Consider the following 23,043-nt stretch of genomic DNA (forward strand, 5'->3'; position numbering starts at 1 on the left):
ATTAAGTGAGAGGATTAAAGATTTTCATAAGTGCAATGATTGTCAAAGTTACTAAAAATATTTGTCACTAAAGAAACTCAGTATCTCGTTATTTGGGAACATGAAAAATAAGCATAAAGTGTTAGCATATCACACATGTTTGCATGGCTAATATCACAGAAACAAGAGATGGCAAGTGCTGGCAAGGCTGTGAAGGAAAAGCAGTCCCTCTGCACTGCTGGTGGGAGGGTAGCCTGGTGCAGCCACTCTGGGGGGTCCTCAAAAGATCGAGAATCGAACTGTCCTATGATCCAGAATCCCACTTCCAGGTACATATTCATCCAACAAATCAAGTGCCTGACACCACGTCATTCCCCATAGCACTAAGCTGAAGAGCAGGTCTCTGGGACTCTTCACCTCGTGTGACTATAACTCTATAGCCATTAGGCCACAGCTTCCCTCTTCTCCTGATCAAACCCCTAGGCAACCACCACTTTATTTCTTGATACTAGAAGTTTAACTACATTAGATACCTCATATAAGTGGAACCATGCAGTCTGTATCTTTCGGTGAGGATCTTACCCATTTAGCCTAATGTCTCCCAGTGGCAGGTTATGGCAGATGATGTATTTCCTGCCTTTCTAAGGTTGGATGAGATGCCATTGTGTGTATAAATCACATTTCCTTTATCAGCTTTTCTGCTGATGGATATGTGGACCCTTTTCAAACTGTGAGTAGTGCTGTAATAAACAGGGGAGTGCACGGATCTCTTCAAGATCCTGATTCCAGTCTTTTGTGTATCTACTTGGGAGCTGAATTGCTAGATCACTGGTAGTTCTATTTTTAATTTTTTGAGGTACCTTCATACCATTTTTCATAGTTGTATCATTTTCTCATTCTACCAAATGTCTTAGTCCATTTGTCTTCTGTTATAACATCTCATGGACTGGGTGGCCTGTTACAACAGGAATTTAACACTCTAGAAGGCTGGGAAGTCCAAGATCAAGGTGCCAGTCAGGTTATATTCTGGTAAAGGTCCTGTTCTGGTCCATAGCCTGTGCCTTCTCAAAGTGCCCCCACATGGTAGAAGGGGGAGAGGAATCTTTCTGGAGCCTCCTTTATAAGGCACTAATTCCATTCATGAGGGCAGAGGTCCCACCTCTCAATATTGTCACCCTTCAGGGTTAGGATTTCAACATCTAAATTTCCTGGAGGGGTGGATACCTTTAGACTATAGCATTAACAGTGTACAATATTTTCAATTTCTCCATACCTTTTCCAAATTTATCTCTTATCTTTTTAATAAACATACATGCTCACATGTACAAGGTGATGTTTCATTGTGATTTTGATTTGCATTTCCCTGATGATTAGTAATGTAGAGCATCTTTTCCTGTACTTGTTGGCCATCTGTATGTTTTCTTTGAAAAAATGTCTATTCGGATCTTCTGATCATTCTTTCATTGGATTTCATGGGTTGTTTTGCTGAATGGTATGAGTTCTTCATATGTTTTGGTTGTCAGTTTTTTACTAGCAAGACCATATGTGATGTGCAAAGATTTTCTCACATTTTGTAGTTTGCCTTTTCATTTTGTTGAAGGATTTCTTTTTCTTTTTGTTTTTGTTGGTTTTTTTTGCTGTGTAATACATTTGAGTTCACTGTAGTGCCCCTTATTTACTCTTGCTTTTGGTATTAGATTCAAAAAATCATTCCCACTAGCTATACTGAGGGGCATATGACCTATGTTTCCTTCAAGAAATTTTATGGTTTCAGGTTCTTACATTCAAGGCTTTAACCACCTTTTGAGTGAATTTTTATATAGGATGGAAGGTAGTGATCCATTTTTATATTTTTACATGTGGCTGCCCAAGTTGCCCAACATTATTTATTGAAGAGACTGTCATTTCTCCATTGTATATTCTTGGCTCCCTTCTCATAAATTAATTGATTCCATATATATATATATATATATATATATATATATATATATATATATATATATATAGTTTTTTTTATGGATTTATTATTCTGTTCTATTGTTCTATGTGTCTGTTTTTAATGTCAATAGCATGCTGTTTCAATTAGTATAGCTTTATAATACAGTTTAAAGTCAGACATTGTGATGATGCCAGCTTTGTTCTTTTTTCCATCAAGATTGCTTTGCTTATTTGAGGTCTTTAGGAGTTCCATACAAATTTTAAGATTGTCTGTCCTATTTCTGTGAAAAACATAATTGAAATTTTGATAGGGATTGCATTGAATTTTTTTATTGCTTTTGGTAATATGGACATTTGAATAATATTAACTTTCTAATCCATGAGTATGCAATATCTTTTCATTGACTTATGTCTTCTTCAACTTATTTTATTAATGTCTTGTTCTTTCAATATAGAAGTTTTCTACATCCTTGGTAAAATTAATTCCTAGGTATATTTTTGGATGCAATTATAAATGGGATTGTATTATTGGTTTCTCTTTCAAATAGATTATTAGTGTATAGAAACAGAACCAATTTTTGTATATTGATTTTGTATCTTACTGATTTTGTATCTTCAATGAATTTAAGAGTTCTAAACATTTTTTTATGGAGTTTTTAGGATTTTCTATATATAACATCATGTGATCTGCAAATTTTGACAAATTTACTTCTTTCTTTCCAATTTTGATGCCTTTTATTTTTTTCTGTTGCCCAATTACACAGGCTACAATTTCAAATCCTATGTTGAATAAAAGTGGCAAACTTATTGGTAGATTTTAACAGTTGAAAAAAGAATCTCTGAAACAGCACCAAAGTCTCAATTTATGAAGCAATAATTAATTAATAATGCATAGTTAATTATAATACATGAAAAGTTAAAATTTCCGTTTTCCAGAAGACAATAGCCAGAGAATGACAACACAAACCACAGGCTGAGAGAAAATATTTTCAAAAGGAAAATCTGATAAAGGACTGTTACCCAAACTAGACAAAGAGTTTTTAAAACTCTTCAATAAGAACACAAACAGCTAGCATGACTAATGGGCCACAGACCTTAACCGACTCCTCACCAAAAAGATATACAGAGGACAAATCAGTATATAAGAGATTTTCTACATTATATGTCATTAGGGATATGAAAACTAAATGAACAAGGAGATCCCACCATACACCTATTAGAATGGAAAACACCCCAAGCACTGACCAGACCAAATGTTGACAAGGATGGGGCACAGTAAAATCTCTCATTCATTACAGCTGCTTTGACAGACAGTTTGGCAGGATCTTACAAAACTAAACATATTGTTATCACATGATCCAGCAATTGTGCTCTGTGGTATTTATTTACTCAAAGCTATTGAAAACTTATGCCTACAGAAATACCCCCACACCACTGTTCATAGCAGCTTTATTCAAAATTGCTGACACTGGAAAGCAACCAAGATGTCCTTCGGTAAGTGAATGGATAAATGAATTCTGGCATATCCAGAGCATGGAATATTATTCGTACCTAAAACAAAATTCTCTATCAATCCATGAAAAGACATGGAGGAACTTGAAATGTATATTACTCAATGAAATAAGCCCATCTGCAAGGCTATATGCTATATAATTCCAACTAAATGGCATTCTTGGAAAAGCAAAACTATGTAGACAGTAAAAAATCCATGGTCACCAAGAGCTGAAGAAGAGAGAGATGAATAGGTGAAGAACTGAGGATTTTTAGGGTAGTGAGAATATTCTGAAGGATATCATATTGATGAATATATCATTATACATTTGTCCAAGCTTTCAGAATATACAACTTTCCAGAACAGATAATGGCAGATCCACATGGTTTCATGGATGAACTCTACCAAACATTAAGAAAAGAAATTATACCAATTCCTCAACTGAGAAATATCCTCAACTGAGGATATTTTCCATTGATTTTTTTATTGTTTTAGAGGGAGTAGATAGGACCCTAGGAAGGGAAGGGGGGAGAGGGACAGAGAGAAATAGAGAGACAGAGAGACAGAGGGAGAGAAACAGAGAGAGAGAGAGAGAGAGAGAGAGAGAGACAGAAACATTGATGTAAGAGAGACATAGATTGGTTGCCTCCCACATGGGCTTGGTATCAATGTTGTTAATACAAGCATTTGAAAATTGCCAAATTGTGTTTAGAATAGCGTGTTCATATTAGCACAACATAAGTAAAAAAGAACCAACCTAAATATCATCTTCGGTGTGGATAAAATAATGACAGTTTCCATATATACACATAGTGTAATTTTATTTAGAGGTTAAATTTAAACTACAGCTCTAAATATCTGAATGAATTTAGTCACAAAGATATTTAAAAGCAGGTGATGTAAGCATATACACAGAACTGTTTTTTAAATAATCAATACTGTCAACACTAAACAAATTGTATTTATATCTGTTTATACACACATACACAAATACAGACAGAGACACACATGTACATACACACACCTATCAAGAACAACTGAAGACTTAGGGATCTCAGAGGGAAGGTGGGGGTGGCTGGGTAGGTGGGTGGGGAGAGATTAATCAGAGAATTTATATGCATAACCCATGGACACAGACAATGGTGTGGGGAAGGCTTAGACTGGGGCAGAGGCTGGGAGTTGGGTGGTAAGGGGAGGGGAGTTGGAGAACAACTATAATATTGTCAACAATAAAATAAAATAAAATTTTTAAAATGAAAAAAAAACAGAATGTATTGCTAGCTACCAGGCTTTTCTACAAGACATTGTAAGAGAGTTCTTCAGGCTACAATGATAGGATATCAACAAGAATATGAATTCATACAAATAAATAAACATGAGTAAAAGTAACTGCTTATTTAAATATAAAAATAAATTAAATATAAGCTTTTATAACACTTTTCTTCTCCAAGCTGATGTAAAAGACAACTGAAAAAGCAATCATTAGAACACTGTCTGAAAATAATCCATATGACAATAATACCACAAAGGAGGAAAAGAAATGGACTTAAATTGAATCAGGAGTTTTGCTTACTTTGTAAACTGTTCTTAATTCAAACGAGACTTTTCTTCTTTGAAATAAAAATTATAATCTCCAGGGAAATCACTAAAAAAAACCCTTTGAAGTATATAGTAAATTGATAAATAGAAAATGATGTTCTAGAAAATAATTGTTTAAAATAAAATAAGACAGTAAGAGAGGAATAGAGGGGAGATTAGATGACCATAATCACACTATAAAGTAACAGACCTATTTCCCTAGTTATCAGTAATAACATGAAATGTAAATGGGACTAAGCACTCCAATCAGAAGGCAGAGGTTTGCAGAGTAGATTAAATAAAAAATTGAAACAATTTAATGCTATCTGCAACAGGAACACTTTAGATTTAAAAACAGATAATATAAATGTAAAAGAATGGAAAACACATACCATGGAAATTGTAAAAGAAAAGAGCTGAAGTGGCTATACTAATTATAGATAAGAAATATAAGACAAAAATTATTGACTAATAAAAAGAAAATGAAGTTTATAATGAGACAAAGGTCAAACCATCAGAAATACACAAAATTATAAATATATAACTACCCGATGAAAATTGAGCCTCAAAACATGTGAAGCAAACCCCAAGAGAACTGAGGAGAGAAACAGACAATTTGACAGTAATATTTAGAGACTTTAATATTCCATATTCAATAAGACCCAGCAAGTAGGCAAAAGATTAACAAGGAAATGAAAGACTTGAAGAGAGTTGTAAACCAATTAGACCCAAAAGAAATCTGTGGAAAGCTCCACTCCAAAACAGTGGAAAGCTATTTCTTCTCCAGTACACAAGGATGTTCTATAGGCTACAATATGTTAGAACATGAAATGAGCTTCAGATTCTATATTACAGTATAAACTGAAAAAAATCTTTGGATTTTTCATACTGAACAAGTTGAATGAAAGTATACTTCCCTAGCTGCATTTTGTCTGATGGCTGTCTGAAGTATTTATTTGACTCAGGGTATTTGTTCTTTGTAAATGTGTCTAGAGAGTGACTGGGGTCAAGAAGGACTCTTGGTGGTGATCGGAATAAAGAGCAAGACAGATGCACTTGAGTTGGATGCTAGGTGCAGGGATCAAGGGGCGTTTCCTTGGTCTTCACCACAAAATACTTATGTTAAGGGTGTCTCTTTGGATTTCTGGGTTCCATATCCAACTCTTATTCCATCATTTCGGCTTGCACAGTTGAGATTTGTTGTATGAATGGAAAATATTACTGGAGGCAGCTTCCCGGTCTATGTGCTCACTGTCATTGACAATTTCATGCAGTGAGCTGGTTTTTGTAATGATCAGCAGAACACAAAACTACTTTAAACTGTGTGCCCTTTACAGTTTGGTGTAAGAGCCCTAACCTACAGGAGGTGGAGGGCCACAAAACAGAGATTCTCATAAAAGGCCAAGATGTTTCAGAAAATCTAATTTCTGTGCATTCAATTGCTGGTTCAGAAAGCACAGAGGAGTGGATGGAGTCTTAATCCATTCAGGCTCTTATAACATAACTGCAATAAACTCGGTGGTTGATAAACAAACATTTATTTCTCCCGGTTCTGGAGACTGGGAGGTCCAAGATGATGGTGCCAGTAGATTAAGTGTTTGTTGAGAGCCTGCTTGACAGATGGCTGTCTTTGCATTTTACCTTCCTTGCATGGTGGGAGGGGCAAGCTAGCTCTCCCTCTCCAGGGGTCCTTGGATTGGAGCACTAACCACAATCATGAGGGCTCTGCCCTAGTGCCATGTTCACCTCCCTATACCATTGCCTTGAGGGTCTGTACTGCAAAGTATGAATTTGGGGGGATATAAACACTCAGTCTTCAGTAGATGGCAACAATGACTGTGCATCCTGACATCAGATTTGTCTGACAGAGTACCCAGGATTGTCCTCAATTCTTCCCTGGAGCTTAATTAAACCAGTAGTTTCTCTGTGTGCTCCCTTGGGGCCTGGAAGATATCTTTGGTACCTAATGCCTGTAAAATTAGGTCATATTAGCAATAATAATGATTGATAAATTTTTTTTCAGGTGTTTTCCATTATGATAGTAAATATATCATCTTTTCAAAATAAAGTAAGATATAGAAATGGGGAGGAAAAAAAAAAGAAAACCTTAGCTCTATCAGCCTAAAGCAACTGACTTTAGTATTTTGATATATTAGCTTCCATTATGATCTGGCCTTTGAAAAAATTTTTACCATAGGGTATATACACAGATTTCATATGCTGATTTAAGTGAGATTATGATAATGGAAGTGATAAATGTCCCAATAACGATGATCAGAAGGGAAAAGGGAAAAATGTGTTCATGAAGACACATAGAGACTATAACCTCACACATTGCAGGTGAATATTGAAGAAGCTACTTTGGATAACAGGTTCTTAGAAGCTTCAACATGCACCTGGCATATGAAACACCCATTCCACTCCTACTGTCCGCCCAAGAGAAAAACAAACAAAACCTATGTTCATACAAATACTTGTGAACTAATGTGCACAATAGCACTGTTCATAATGGGCTAAAAGTGGAATCAACCCAACTGCCCCTGATCCCAATATGGTTGATCAATGCCAAGTGGAACACCATCCATCACTTAACATTAATCACCTTCCCATAGACCACATAAGGTGTGTGAGCTCCCAAATCATTATGCCCAGTGCAAGAGGCAAGTGTAAAAGACCCCGTGTCACTCCCTTCTATGTATAGGAAATGGTGGGATAAGGCAAAACAGTGGGGAGAGAGTATCGAGGGCAGTTGCCTGGGGCTGGAAGGGGGAAGAGGAATTGATGGCAGAAGAACTTTTGGGAGTCATGTCACTCATCTAAAACTGGATTGTGATGATTTCTGTATATTTACAAAAATAATTGTATTATACCTACAACAGATTACAGTTTGTTAAGTAAATATCTCAAAAAAGCTGTTCTTAAGTAATAGAATAGCAAGTTATTTCAATAAGTTTGCTTTCAGAGTCATATAATGGCAAGTGTTGCGTTTTCATTAGCAAAGTGGTAGGTTTTTAAAACATTTTTTGAAATGTTAGGTTAAATTTTATTTTAAAATATTTTTTATTTTCTTATGATTTTTTCTTGATACATGGGTTATCATGAGGTGTGTACTTTTATTTCCAAATATTTTAAGATCTGAGAGATCTTTATGTAATTGATTTCTTAGTTGTTTCTATTGTGTTCAGACAACATACTACATATCCCTTCAATTCCCCTCCTTTCAAATTTGTTGAGACTCCCTTTCTAACCTGGTATGTATAGTTGATCTTGAAAAATATCCCATGTGCAATGGAAAAAAAAAAAAGAAGTATATTTCAAAGTTTTTGGTTTAATGTGCTGTAATTGTTAGTTATAGCAGGTTGGAGGATAATGTTCTTTAATTCTCCTATGTCCTCACTGACTTTTTCAAAAAAAATTAACTTTATTTTTAGAATACTTTTAGATTTACAGAAAAAAAATTGCAAATATAGTACAGAGAGTTCCCATATGCCCCACACCCATCTTATTAACATCTTACATTTGTATGGTACTTTTATTACAATGAAGGAATCAATATTGATATATTATTATTTATTTAGATTCCCTTTGTTTTTACGTAGTGTGCTTTTTCTGTTTCAGGATCCCATCCAGGATCCCTCATGACATTTAGTGGTCACATTTCTTTAGGTTCTACTTGACCATGACAGTTATGAAAACTTTCTTGATGACCTTGCCAGTTAGTTTTGTTTTTTTTTTAAAGCTCCTCTAAGGGAATGTGTGTTTTTGTCATGATTAGATCTGTGTTAATGGGATTTGGGGAGTAAGACCAGGGAATGCCTCAAAACTGTAGGTTTTCAATATTGTGGAACTCCCCTTCTCACTTTCATGTTACTCAGGAGGGAGTCACCATCGAATGAGATTTTTATGAGAACTAAGTTAGATAACAGGTGGGAAACTGCCTGACACAGCTTTTGAAGATAAACATCATTCACTGAATAAGCTTTCCCATTGGTTAATAGACAACAGCTTCAGGGGGCACAATGAAAGACCCTAGAGAATCCTGAAATCTGATTTTACTGACCAATTTATCCTTACTGCCTAATATAGTGAATAACACATAGTAGGCTTCATGTAATGAGTTGAAGAAAAATAAAAGAGAACACAGGCATTCATATGCCATCTTTGGTAAAATGAGTATTTTAGATGCTTCTATATAGAAAACAGCCATGTAACGAGGTGGAAGTAGTTTTATATTCTCATGAGTAATATTGCCCTAATTATATATAAACAAAGACAATACTGAAGAGAAAAATCATTTAACACTTTTGTGTGAAATATGTAGGATTTTAAGTTATATTTGGTTTTTCGGAGCAAACATATACCAATTAAACTGCCATTGAATAATTGAGCATGGAGAAGCAAAATCCTGAAATCACAAAATCTTAGAGGCGACAATAAATTTGAATATCCCACCTGCCATCCTGTGTTACAGAGGACGATTTTCCTATCACTTATGAATTTAAGACCCTGTTTGGGAAGGCTCTACTAATTCTAATTGAAGAATCCACTGCAAAATGAGATTACATTAGAGCCATGAGGATTGACAACATCATCAAAATTTAGTAAACGCCATAACAATCATCTTCTAAATTCCCATAAAGAAGTCTGTAGAGAAAGAAAGAGAGAAAGCAAAGTAAATTTTTGAAATAACATGTTAAAGTCTCTGGGAAGTGCACTAAGTGCTGCCCGATAAGACGGATTCTGAGCCTGGAACAGGGTGGAGAGGCTGAGCTGAGCTTCTCTAAGCAGCTGGGCCCCAGGCCTTCCCCCACCCGCCCCAGTTCCCTGGCCCTGTGCCCTTTCTATTGGGGGACAATTGCTCCTTCCTACTTGTTCAGTCATGACTCATACTTGGAACCTGCCTGTAACCTTGAGAGAAGAGGATTGGGGATTGTGTTTGTGGCCCTTGAGAAACAGATGGCAAGTTGGGGGCTCTAAATGCAAAGATTTTATGAGAGGAAACTGCTGTGAGAGAAGATGGACAGGAGGCAGGGAACCAGACAGAGCCTTCGGACCACAAACTCTTCAGAGTGAAGGAGAGAGGGAGGAAGTTTGGTGGAAGTGTCCTAAACTCCCAGGGGATCAGGAAACCATCAGAAGCATCCATTTCTAGAATAAGTGGCCCGTTGTGATTTCAGAGTAGAGCTGAAGGGGCCTGAGTCCTCTGCACTTCCTGAAGCTGGGGTTCTGCAAGGCTGATTCTCAAGGCATCAATCACCAAGGCTTACTGCAGCCTCGGAGCTTCTCAGTTACAGCATAAGGGTGGCTAGCCTGCTATTAGTAAGTTATAATAAAACTAATTCTATCAAGTTAAATGATTTTTCAGAACTCTCTGCTTGAGCTCTAGTGCAACACTCCCTTTCAGGAGTTAGAGCTTTAGGGGAGGTCCTGGTGTATCCCACACATCCTTCACTTAGTTATGACAGTTGTTTTGTGTATGTGCTGTGCTTAGGTCATCAGCCTGACAGATCTCTGTGTTCTTTTGAAATGATTTCTTTATTACTTTGGAGGGGAATATATTTATGATCATGTTCTTACAACTTATCACTGTGGAAAGTACATGTATTGCGATAAGTTTGGCCATTGGTTGCACAGATTGGCTCAATTTCCCCAGGAAATGAGAGTGATGTAAATAAGTGGACATCACAGTGTGGCTGTAAGAGACTGAAAGACAAAATGAAATTGATCAGAAAGTGAGCAGTGGAGTAAAATGTTCTTCAATTCCAATATGAAATACGACACATTAAAATGGAATAAATATATTCTATACATATTGGTTTAACCACAAACCTCAATGTACCACCACCCACTTAAATGGAAAATATTATATTTTCAGAAGTCTCCTATTATATACCAAAAAAGGCCATGCAAATATGATGAATTAGTCAAATGCCGCCCTCCCCTCCTCCTACCTCACATCTCCTTACCTATCATATCCAAATGAGTCTCAAATAAGTAATCTCTATTGTTATTCCTTGCAAATTTCTCTATAATTTCACTACACACACATACAGACACTAGTGGGGTTTGTTTAGTTTTCATACTTTTGGTAATTTATATAAATGAAATAGTACTTTGTATTCTTATAGGACCCATATTTTACACTTTATTTGTGGCCTTTCTGTATTAAGATACTTAGAGCTGTAACCCACTTTTGATCCTCTGTGTATTATTACACTTTGTAAATGCATCAAAAATAAATATTGAAATGGAGAATTGGGTTGGCTCTATTTTTTCCTTTTGTTTTACTAGGATGAAGTCTTCTACTCTTTGACCTTTAACCTCTCTCAGATGTTTGCACTCACTAAGGTTGATGGCCCAAAGTAGAATTTTTTGAAACAAGATAGTTGCATTTTCACTCCCTAGGATGACCATGACAAATGATATTCTATTGCAGGGAGGAGGTAATGTAGTGTATTGATAATACAGATTTTCACTTTATGAACAGACTCATCCTGTTCATACATTTTGTTTGATGAATTATGTTGTTAAAATTTACAACATAAAAAACATTATTAGCTTACCATCTTTAACTTCCTAAAGAATCAGCATTACCTTACCTTCTTGAACTTTATTATAAATGTAAAGCAAGCTTCTGAGAATCAAAAAACAAAAATCCCCACGGATTAAATGTAACAGGCAAGGTGAAAGGTAGTAAGTGACCACAACTCTTAGCAAAAATATATGAAAGAAAATTTGCCTATACTAAAAACGCAAGTAATATGATAATTCTTTATGGCAGAGGCAAAACACTACACTCACAAAATAAAACAACATAAAACAAAATGAAGAGACCAGTTTTGAATTCCCCAAATTATTCTCAACACTGCTTTTTCTCCATTATAGTTGAGATCCTAGTAAAAGAGAACAGTGCCCTGCCAACGACCTGGGTGAAAGGGACAAATTCCTAGAAACATACAATTCTCCAAAATGGATTCAGGGAGAAGCAGAAGACATGAAAGAGCCTATAACAACTAATGAAATTGAAGAAGTAATCAAAAAACTCCCAGCAAACAAAAGTCTGGGACCAGATGGATTTACAGCAGAGTTTTACCAAATATTCAATGAAGAATTAACACCTATTCTCCTCAAACTATTCCAGAATGTTCAAGAGGAAGAAAGACTCCCAAGGTCTTTATATGAGGTCAGCATTATCCTAATCCCAAAACCAGATAAAGACATTACAAAGAAAGAATATTATAGGCCAATATCGCTGATGAATGTACATGCTAAAATCCTCAAAAAAATATTAGCAAATCAGATGCAGCAATACCTTTAAAATATCATACACCATGACCAAGTGGGATTTATTCCAGGGCTGCAACGCTGGTATAATATTTGCAAATCCGTAACTGATACATCACATAAAGTGAAGGACAAAAATAATATGATCATATCAATAGAGGCAGAAAAAGCATTCAACAAAATCCAGCACCCATTTCTGATAAAAACTCTCAGCAATGTGGGACTATAAGGAAGCTACCTCAACAAAAGAATGGACATATGTGACAAACTTACAGCCAACATAATGCTCAATGGTCAAAAACTTAAACCATTTCCCTTAAGAATAAGAAGAAGACAGGATTGTCCGTTTTCAGCACTATTCTTCAACATAGTCCTTGCCACAGCTAAAAGACATGAAGAAAAGATAAAAGGCATCCAAATTGGAAAGCAGAAAGTAAAACGGTCGTTATTTCCAAATGACATGTTATTGTACATAGAAAACCAAGACTCCACCAAAGTACTATTAGATTTGATACATGAATTTTACAAGGTAGCTGGATACAAAATTAACATCCAGAAATCTACAGGAATTTTTTTACACTTATAATGAACTCTCAGAAAGAGAAACTAAAAAAAAAATAGCATTTACCGTTTCAACTAAAAAAGTAAGATACTTAGGAATAAACTTAAGGAGAGATGTAAAAAACCTGTGCTCAGAAAACTACAGAACACTGAAAAAAGATATAAACAAGTGAAAGAATGTACAATGTTTATGGATTCGAAGAATAAATATCAATAAAATGTCCATACTACCCAAAGCAATTTATAGAATCAACGCAATTCCTATTAAAATACCAAAAATATATTTCACAGAGTTAGAACAAATATTCCAAAAATTTACATGGAACTTAAAAAAAACACACCATTAAATAGCTGCAGGATTCTTGAGAAAGAACAGAGTTGGTGTGATCACAATACCAAATATCAAACTATACTACAACGCCACTGTAATCAAACAGCCTGGTACAGGAATAAGAACAGATGTATAGATCAGTAGAGCAGAAAGGAGACCCCAGAAATGGACCCAAGCCATTATGGTCAATTAACATTTGACAAAGGAGGCAGGAGCATACAATGGAGTAAAGGCAGAATATTCAATAAATGGTGTAGGGAAAATAGGACAGGTACATGCAAAAAAATGAAACGGACCAAAAACTTACACCATTACACAAGAATAAATTCAAAATGAAAAAAGGGTTAAATGTAAAATGTGAAACCATAAAAATCCTAGAAGAAAACATAGGTAGTAAAATCACAGACATCTCATGTACCAGAATTTTCACCAATACATCTCCTAGGGCAAGAGAACAGAGGAAAGAATAAACAAATGGGATTATATCAAACTAAAAGGCTTCTGCACAACTAAAGAAACCATCATCAAAATGCAAAGGGAACCTATGATCTGGAAGAACTTATTTATCAATGACACTTTTGATAAGGGGTTAACTTAAAAGATATACAAAGAACTCATACAACTCAACAAGACGAAGACAAACAATCCAATTAAAAATGGGCAAAGGACATGAAGAGACACTTCTCCAAAGAGGACATACAGATGGCCAACAAACGTATGATTAAGTGCTCAAATTCAGTAATCATCAGAGAAATATAAGTTAAAACCACACTGAGGTATCACCTCACACCTGTCAGAATGGCTGCCATCAGCAAATCATCAAATGACAAGTGCTTGTGAGGGTGTGGAGGAAGGGGACCCTAGTACACTGCTGGTGGGAATGCAGACTGGTGCAGCCACAGTGGAAAGCAGGAAAGCACTGCGATGTTCCTCAAAAAATTTAAAATGGAGCTGCCGTTTGACCCAGTGAATATATCTTCTAGGAATATATCTTAAGAATCCCAAAACACCAGTTAGAATGAATATATGCACCCCTATTTTCAAAGCAGCGGGATTTCCAATAGCTAAGATCTGGAAACAGCCAAAGAGCCCATCAGTAGGCGTGTGGATAAAACAGTTGGGGCACATTCACATCGTGGAATACTGTGCAGCTGTAAAGAAGGACCCCATACCCTTTGGGACAGCATGGACAGACCAGGAGAATATTAGGCTAAGCAAAATGAGCCAGTTGAGAGAGACAAATATCACACAATCTTATTTGTATGGGGAATCTAAGGAACATAATAATTTTACAAGATGGGATCACAAACATGGAAGCAGGAAACAGACTGACATCTCAGAGGGAAGGCAGGAAGGACGGCAGGAAGAGACTGACCAATGGACTTAAAGCTTTATTCACAGCCTATGGACACAGACAATAGGCAGGGGAAGAACTGGGGAAGGCAGGGAGATGGGGGGGGAGAAAAGGGGAGAAAATGAGGGACATCTGTAATAGTTTCAACAATATAGTAATTTTTTAAAAGAGATTTTTACTATAAAAAAAACACAGAAAATAATTATTATAAAAACGAAAGTGGAGAAATTGGAATGCCTGTAGATTGTTGGTAGGAATGCAAACTGGTATGACCAGTACAGAATGCCATACTCAAAAAATTAACAATAGAATTATCAGCATTTCCAGCAATTCCATTCCAAGGTATATTTCCAAGAGCTGAAATAGGGATCTTGGAGACATATTAGACACCTGTAAATGCAAGGGAACCTGTGTAGCCAAACTAATCCTGAAAAAATAAAAGGAGCAAATTTGGAAGATTCACAGAGCCAGATTTTCACACACTTCAAAGCTATAGTGATAAAAAAAAAAAATAGCATGCTTTTGGCATAAATAGAAGCATATACAACAAGGAATAATATAGAGACAAAATAAATTCATACTTATATGCTCAATCCATTTTAAGACTTAATTTTAAACAGCAGTCTTAGGTTTACCAGAAAATTGAGAAAAAGGTACAGAGGTTTCCTGCTCCAGGCATGTGCAGTTTTCCCCATTATCAACATCACTCACCACAATGACACTTTTTAAAATTTGTTTACCAAGGAGACACCTACATTGCCACATCATAATCAGCCAAAGTCTGTAGTTTGCCTTCTGGTTCCCTCTTGGTGGGTACATTCTATGGGTATGGACAAAGTTTAATGAACTGCACAATCGCTGTACTACCATATAGAGTATTTTCACTGCCCTGAAAGTCTCTGAGCTGTGCCCATTCACGTCTCTCCACCCGCCTGCTGGAAACCACTGATACTTCTATTATCTCTAGTTCTGCCTTTCATAGGATGTCATATAGTTGGAATCATACAGTATATAACCTTTTTATATTGGGATTGTTTGACTTAGTAATATGCACTTAAGTTTTCTCCATTTCTTTACATGACTTCAAGCTCATTACTTTTTATCACTGAATAATATTCCACTGTCCAAATGCACCAAAGTTTGCTTATATATTCATGTACTGAAGCATTTCTTTGTTTCTTTCAAGTTTTAGCAATTAGGAATAAAGATGCTACATTAATAATGGGTTTTGTGTGTACATAAATTTTCAACTCTTTTGGGTAAATATCAAGGAGCTTGATTGTTCAATTTATGTTTAATTTTAAAAGAAACTGCCCATTTGTCTTCCAAAGGCGCTGTTTTATTTCACATTCCCACCAGCAATGTATGAGAGTTCTTGGTGCTCCACATACTCCGCAGCACGTGTTGTCAGTGTTCCTGATTTCACCCAGTGTACGACTTAGTAGCATCTCATGTTTTAGTTTAAATTTATCTGAAGACACATAATGCAGAGCATCTTTGCATGTGTTTATTTGCCATCTGTGTATCTTTGATGAGTGGTGTTTGAAGGTCCTTGGCCCATTTTTTTTTTAAGCTCAGGTTATTTGGTTTCTTATTTTTGACTTTTAAGAGTCCTTTGTATATATTGTGTAATAGTCCTTTGTCACCTGTGTTTTGGGGGAATGGTTCTCCCAGTCTGTGGCTTGTTTTCTCATTCACTTGATAATGCCTTTCACAGAAAAGAAGTTTTAAATTTTAATGAATTCCAGTTCATCAATTATTTCTTTCATAGACCAAGCCTTCTTGTATCTAAAAAGCCATCACCACACCCAAGGTCAGCTAGGTTTTCTCCTATATTCTCTTCGAGGAGTTTTATATTCTTGCATTTTATATTTTCGACTATGATCTCTTTCGAGTTCATTTTTGTGAAGGGTGTAATGTCTGTGTCCAGGATGTTTGCATGTAGATGTCCAGCTATTCCAGTGCCATTTGTTCAGAAAACTGTCTTTGCCTCACTGTATTGCCTTTCCTCCTTTGTCAAAGATCAGTTTGCTATATTTCCATGGGTCTATTTCTAGACTCCTCATTCTGTTCCACTCATCTATTCGTTTATTCTTTGACCAGTGCCACACTGTCTTGACTAATCCATTGATTTATAACAAAATTCCAGGAAAATTAAGTGTGGAAGAATAGTCTTTTCAACAAATGGTGCTATGACAATTGGATAGCCACATGCTAAAAGGATAACTTTGTAGCCATAATTTCATCATACACAAAAACTAACTCAAAATATGTCAGAGATCTAAATGCAAGTCCTAAAGTTATGAAACTCTTAGAAGGAAACTGAGGTACAGATGCTCTTGAGCTTGGATTACCCAGCAATTTGTTTCACTGAACAACAAAGGTACAAGAAACAAAGGAAAAAGAAAAAAACGGATATGTTGGAATTCATTAAATTTGTAAAAATTGCAACACAGGGCACATCAGTAAAGTGAAAAAGACTACCTAAAAATCAGGGAAAATATTTGCAAGTCATATATCTAATATGGGCCTAGTATTTCAATCATATAAAGTACAGTACAAATCTTTGTCCTGACTGATTTTTAAACAACGAAGAAAATAATGCTATTTTCCCCCAAGCCTCAGAAATCATACAATATCTTTGAATAGGCTTACAGTTCATTCAATTATAAAAATGACCTTTGTTTTAGAATAGAAATCCATGTTGCCTAATATTAGTAATTATGAGATTGACCTCGGGTGTTTGTTAGAATTCAAGTTCTAGATCCCTCTTCTAGAGGTTTTGATTCTTTCAGATAAAGAGGTGCCCACCTGTGTGTAATTTTAATGAACAAAGAAGTAATGTATTATTTTTTCACCTTTAAAAGTATTCACTTAGAGTTAACAAAAGTAGTCATGTTTTTTAACCCACTGATCAAAGGAAAAGAAAGAAGGAGTCTATTTAATAAAGATAATATTATTTAACATTGTATTGATTGAAATATTTATTATTGTAAATTGCATTAGGTATATATTATCAAGCACACGATTAAGATAGCTTTTGAACTGTTATTTAATAATTGAACAGAGAATAAAAATCAATCAAAGGTTCTTAGAGTTAGAAAAATTTTTCAATATTCTATATTGTATCCTGTCTACCATAGAAGGCTTTGCCTGGTCACTTACGCTTTTAAAGCCCTGATTGAAAGGACTCTAATTGGCTATAGAATCCATGGCAAAGTAGGATTGTCACAAAGCGACAGGAGTAAAACATAACAGTGTGTAGCTCAGGGAGGACATGGCCCATAAGAAGAAAATTCAAATGGTTCAGACTTTTCCTCTCTGTAAAGAAAAAGAGAAAGAAGAAGAAATCATTACAAACAGCATTTCAAATTACCTGGGCGTTGCACTAAGTGCTTCTAAATGAGGACAGTAGGGAGAGGCTGTGCTCTGCTTCCTCAAGCAGCTGGGACCCTCGTGCCCCCCAGCCCTGAGCACTTCCTCCCCTGACCTGGGGCTGCTGGGCTCTTCCTACAAGCTCAGTCCTGATCCAGCCTTGGAACCCACCCTGGCTTGAGAGAGGAGAGGAGTAGAGATTGTTTTAGTGGTTCTCCAGAAGAGGAGCCAATCTGGAGATTAAATAAGAGGAAGCACCCTGAGAAAAACTGAGGAGGGAGGTAGGAAGGCTGGCTGAGCCTTTAGCCTGCAGACTGCTAGGAGGGCAGGGTATAGGAAGGGAGCCGGGTGGAAGTGCCCTGGAGTGCCCTGCTCTCTGAGGAAGGTTGCAGTCTCTCATGGAGTTCAGGAGACAAGGTAGGCCCCCAGCAGCACCCTCTCCTAGCATGGATGGGCCACTGTGATGGATTCCCAATTTCTGTGGTCAGGAGGGTTTCTTGCTCAGTTATGCTCCCTGTGGCTGGACGCCACATCACAGAGGTTGTCAGTTATCCTATGGGTTCAGAATTCAATATATTGCCCTTCAACTGTCATTAGTAAGTCATACCGACACAATTAAGTTAAATTAACTGACTTATACATTTACAGAATATCCAGCAGAGTTACACTGAAAGGGCAAATACAAAACTGCTTTAAGAAATGAGAACTTCTGGGAAAGGTACAAGGGTGCTTCTGGGGAATTTACTGAGGTATTACAAATATTTTCCGTATATATTCTATGTAGACTATCAGAAACCTGGATTTTCTATCACTTTGTGATGGTTTCTTCATTATTTTGCAAGAGCCAGTAGTTAGCCTTGTGTTCTTACATCATTTTACTGCAGAAGACGCACGTATTGGGATAAGTCTGGACATTGGTTGCGCAGATTGGATCTATTTCTGTGGTGCAATTATGTAAATTATCCTTATAGGGAGTACAGTCTGGACGCTAAACATAAAGAAAAACATAAAATTTGTCTGATAATGAATTTTTTTAAATTAAATGTTCTTTATCCTAACTATAAAATATCATGCATCAAAATGGAATAAAAATATTTGGAAATAAAAAATCCACTTAGACATAAAACATTGTTGTATTTTTACAAACCCAATATCATTGTTTAAAAGAGAACAAGTGGTTGAATGTATTTTTATAATGTAGCCACTCTGCTCTCACTTCCCCTCATTCCTCCATCACATCTCCCCCATTATTTCTTAAGGCGAGAAACCATAAAACTGATTTTTTTATAATTTCCTTCTCTTAGTGGTTTCACTACTAGAGAATCTGGTACTTTCAGATTATCACCACATATGTGGATATTCCTGTATAATAGTATTTACATCAGTGTATATGTATAAATATACATATACATATATAAAATCGCGTTATTAATGTAAGTATTAATAATTTACATACATAAACAATTTTGTATGTATTCTTACATGACCAGCTTTAATGTCTTTCTGACCTTTATCTATTTAGGTGTTTAGAACTGTAGTTTATTTTCTTCAGCTTCATATAATATTCTGCTCCATCAATACATGAAAGTTACTATTTTATCTATCATTCAGTGAATAATTTGCTCTTTTAATCCTCTTGTTTTGCTAAGTTAAACAAATTTTTTTTAAATATACTATAATTTTAACAGATGCTTGCAGATAACAAGGACACCCAATAACAGAATCTTTGAAATAATGGGATGTCTTTGTCTGTCCAACATGCCAAATGGTTTTATATGACCGACTAAATTTTACTTATTGAACTTAGTGTAATAATCACAGTTTCAATAAATTTGAAAGAACATTCTGTTGCACATTTTGTTTCAAAATTTGCTTTTAAAACTTATACTCTAAAAATATTAAAAGTTTATCTTTTTCAATTTCCAATATAATCAATATTGACTTACCAGTCTCGGAGTTGGCTTAAGAAAAGGAGCAAAACCAGTTTCTGGTAACAGCACACAAAAGAAAATATAAAGAGGGAAGAGTGGAGAGCAGTCAGAGTCTCTGGTGGAAAAACCTTTATCTTTTAGTAACAAAATACTATATAAATGGCCTACCCAGTACCCCCAACTCTTGAGGTGAGCTTTTTGTGGTAGAATCAAAACAGTAAGTTCATAAAATAGTGCCATATTTGGAAACATAATTCCAAATCATTCTCACACTGTGAAAACTAATTGTATGTGTTGTGTAATAATCACAAACTCTCCTGTGAAGAGTCCATAGTTCTTTCTATGTATTTATTTATTTCCTATAAATGAGACATCCTAGTCAGAGAAGACAGGGCCTTGCTTAATGTCACTGAATAGGCCTTGCATAGGTCACTTGACACGAAGAAATTAATTCCCCCTTAAGGACATAGTGCTCAGGTCCAATGCCAGGCGTCTATTGAACACCTCGAGCTACCCTACTGGGGAAGCCATCAGTCCCTTGCGCTTAAAGGAAGGTAACTTGCCAGGAGAGGGACCAATGAGTTCTCACTTTACACAAAGCCCTGACTTTGGTGGACTCAGATCTGGCAAATAACAAATCAGATTGTCAAAGAACATCAGATCTAAGGGACATGATTACCCCCTACAGTCTGCATTTGGCAACCATGGAACCTGACCACAACAAAAGGAGAAAAACATAAAACGGTAAAATCTCTAGTCCTAAATGAAAAAGAGCCAAGTTCTACTGCCCTTTCTAACCCACCCTGTGTCTCCATCTCTCTAAGGTGGGAAACAGAGAAAGCAATCCAGGGATGCATTTTTAAATATCGAACTTGCAACGGGTTTCTTTTATTTTCAAGCTTAAGTATTACAAACCCAATGCAAGAAACTGCTCCTTTTCTATAAATAGAAGTTGTCACCTGCAGTTTCTACAATGTGGGACCTGCTTCATTCGAAACAGAAATGTACTCACCAGCATAATGAGAGAATGCCAGGGCAATGAGCAAAACAGCCTTGATCCCCAGTGAGAACAACATTTTATCAGATCTGTAGGAGAAACCTGAAAGAAAGGTTTACAATAGGACAGGAGACAAATTGCCTGTTTCTCAGTGAAACCTCCTTAGGGGTGGACGACCTGCCCCACTGCCCCAGATTCCTAACTATAAGGGATTTTTTCCCTTTCGCTTCCCCCAAGCTCACAGGGTCAAGGAGACATGCAGGCAAACAGAAGGCCTCGTGGGGACCACAGAAGCCCCAGGACCCCCTCAGCACCCTGAGGAAGGAGCTGACACCCCAAACCCAGGCTCCGCCCACAGACCCTCACTCTGAAAGAGACAGGAGCACTGGAGCCCCAGGGCTTCCCCAGAATATAGAGTATTTGGGGCAGACTGACCTGGAGCCGTCCTCGCAGCGATGCCGCACACCAGGGCCACGCCACACCTGCCCCACCTGATCCACTTGTGACAGAGAGGGCACTGGAGACTAAGGCCCACGGCTCTGGAGACTGGGCCTGTTTAGCTCCCCTTCTCTGTCCCCGCCTTTATAAGCCTGCTGGTGAGGAGCTGGTGGGGATAAAACAGATGGCTCCTGATATCACAGAGCACACAGGTATTCTGTGTCCTTCCTGGATGCTGGAAATAGCTGGTGAGAGATGCCCCGAAAACCATTCCCAGTAGGTCTTTCCTCAGCAGGAGGTTTGGGACTATTTTGCCTGATAGACCCAGAAGAGTGGGTGCAGATAAAGTACTAAAGAGAGCTTTGAAACCCTAAGGCAGGGAGGAGATGTGAAAGGACTTCAAGCTACTGAGCTGGAAGGAAAGAATCAAAGCAAGAAAGAGGAGACATTTGGGAAACTAATTAGATGCACACCTAGGCCCTTAGTATCTGACAACACCAGAAGCGATTAGACTCCACTGGAGGTTTGGCATTTATGAAACCTTTTCTTTGAGATAAATGGAGATTCCAATAAAGCTCTAAGTCCTGGAACAGAGAGTTCCCGTGTTCCTTTAACCAATTTCTCCCAACGGGAACATCTTGTAAAGCTATAGTATAGATCCACTACCAGGAATATTTAAAAAGCTCCCAGATGATTTAAGGGCAGCAGCTTTGGAACCTGGGCTAGAGGACAGCACCAAATATTAAGATCAGGAGAGAAAGAAGGCTCGGGGCTGAAACTGAGACCACCAGGGACAACGCCCTCAATTATATCTCAAATAATGTGATCTGAGGAATAACCGAAGAAAGCTAGATCAAGCCCCTATAGCTGAGCTGACTTCAAGTAGAGGCTGTATAGTCAAGCTGACAAAACTAGTTGGAACTATATGAACTGAGCAAGAGGGAGTGATTTTATTGTAACTGGCCTGAGGACTTAAACTTTTGAAAGTTTCAGTTGTGCATCAGTGCCTGGAGAGATATAAATTCCCAAAGATAATCATATGAAGGACTTAGAAAAGAATGAAGAACTTAGGAAACAATGTTCATGTGCCCAAGACCCCTGACATCCATGATTCACACACCAGACGTCTGGAAAGTTACTATTTGAACCCATCCCGAGGCTCAAGAATGCAGGACTGATTCTTCTCAAGGGTGTACCTTTTACCTTAAGAGCTCTCAACGTTGCTCTTTCCTTTAAAACATGCTGGGCGTTACCTAGTAGTGTTTCTGAATTGCAGATTCTAAGACCCTTGAATAAAACTGTCGTGCTTAATTTTTAAAAACCCTCCTGATTCTTTTATGGTCAGACAGCGGACTTTTACCTCAGAGTTAAGTGGGAGACTCTGCAGGGTTTGAAGTAGGAAGAGACTGAATCTGAACTAACTAATCTGCTTCAGAGTCTCTGTGGCAAAAGCACATGAAAGTCCTGGGTTTGAATCCCTCCACTACAGAATAACTGTGACACAATATTCACACTCTAAGTCACAATTTCCTCACTATAAATGTGACAATGATGATTCATGTCTCAGAGGCTTGTCAGAGTGTCATTTTTAAACAGTCTGACATTGGGTTGTGTGCTATCCTTACATGTTACCCTAATGTAACCTGCCTTATTTTATCAATAAAAATAGTCTAAGAAAAGAAACTTTGAGTTTGGTACTGTTTCATGCCAATTTAATGAGAGGATTAAAGAATCTCATAAGTGCAACGATTGTCAAAGTTGCTAAAATATTTGTCACTAAAGAAA

General features: G+C 36.9%; 1 protein-coding gene across 1 annotated transcript; it reads right to left on the reverse strand.

The window, feature by feature from the left end:
* Window positions 1–17,475: 17,475 nt before the first annotated feature.
* Window positions 17,476–21,359, reverse strand: LOC308556138 (sperm-associated acrosin inhibitor-like). Its single transcript, XM_081135253.1, has 5 exons — window positions 21,321–21,359; window positions 20,836–20,922; window positions 19,839–19,879; window positions 18,762–18,880; window positions 17,476–17,838 (listed from the first exon to the last, which is right to left on the reverse strand). The coding sequence occupies exons 2-5, from the start codon at window positions 20,897–20,899 to the stop codon at window positions 17,784–17,786; spliced, it is 279 nt and encodes a 92-aa protein (XP_080991379.1). The 5' UTR covers window positions 20,900–20,922; window positions 21,321–21,359; the 3' UTR covers window positions 17,476–17,783.
* Between the last annotated feature and the right edge of the window lie 1,684 nt (window positions 21,360–23,043).

Source organism: Miniopterus schreibersii (assembly GCF_964146895.1).
Source record: "Miniopterus schreibersii genome assembly, chromosome: 4".
NCBI classification, from domain to species: Eukaryota; Metazoa; Chordata; class Mammalia; order Chiroptera; family Miniopteridae; genus Miniopterus; species Miniopterus schreibersii.

Bases quoted from the DNA above. Each gene is read 5' to 3' on its own strand.
- LOC308556138 (XM_081135253.1), bottom strand. From the start codon at position 20,899: ATGTTGTTCTCACTGGGGATCAAGGCTGTTTTGCTCATTGCCCTGGCA. The intron at 19,880-20,835 runs GTGAGTACATTT...TGCTGTTACCAG, and splicing joins GGCATTCTCTCATTATGCTG to AAACTGGTTTTGCTCCTTTT. The intron at 17,839-18,761 runs GTAAGAACACAA...TTTTCTTTACAG, and splicing joins GTCTTCTGCAGTAAAATGAT to AGAGGAAAAGTCTGAACCAT.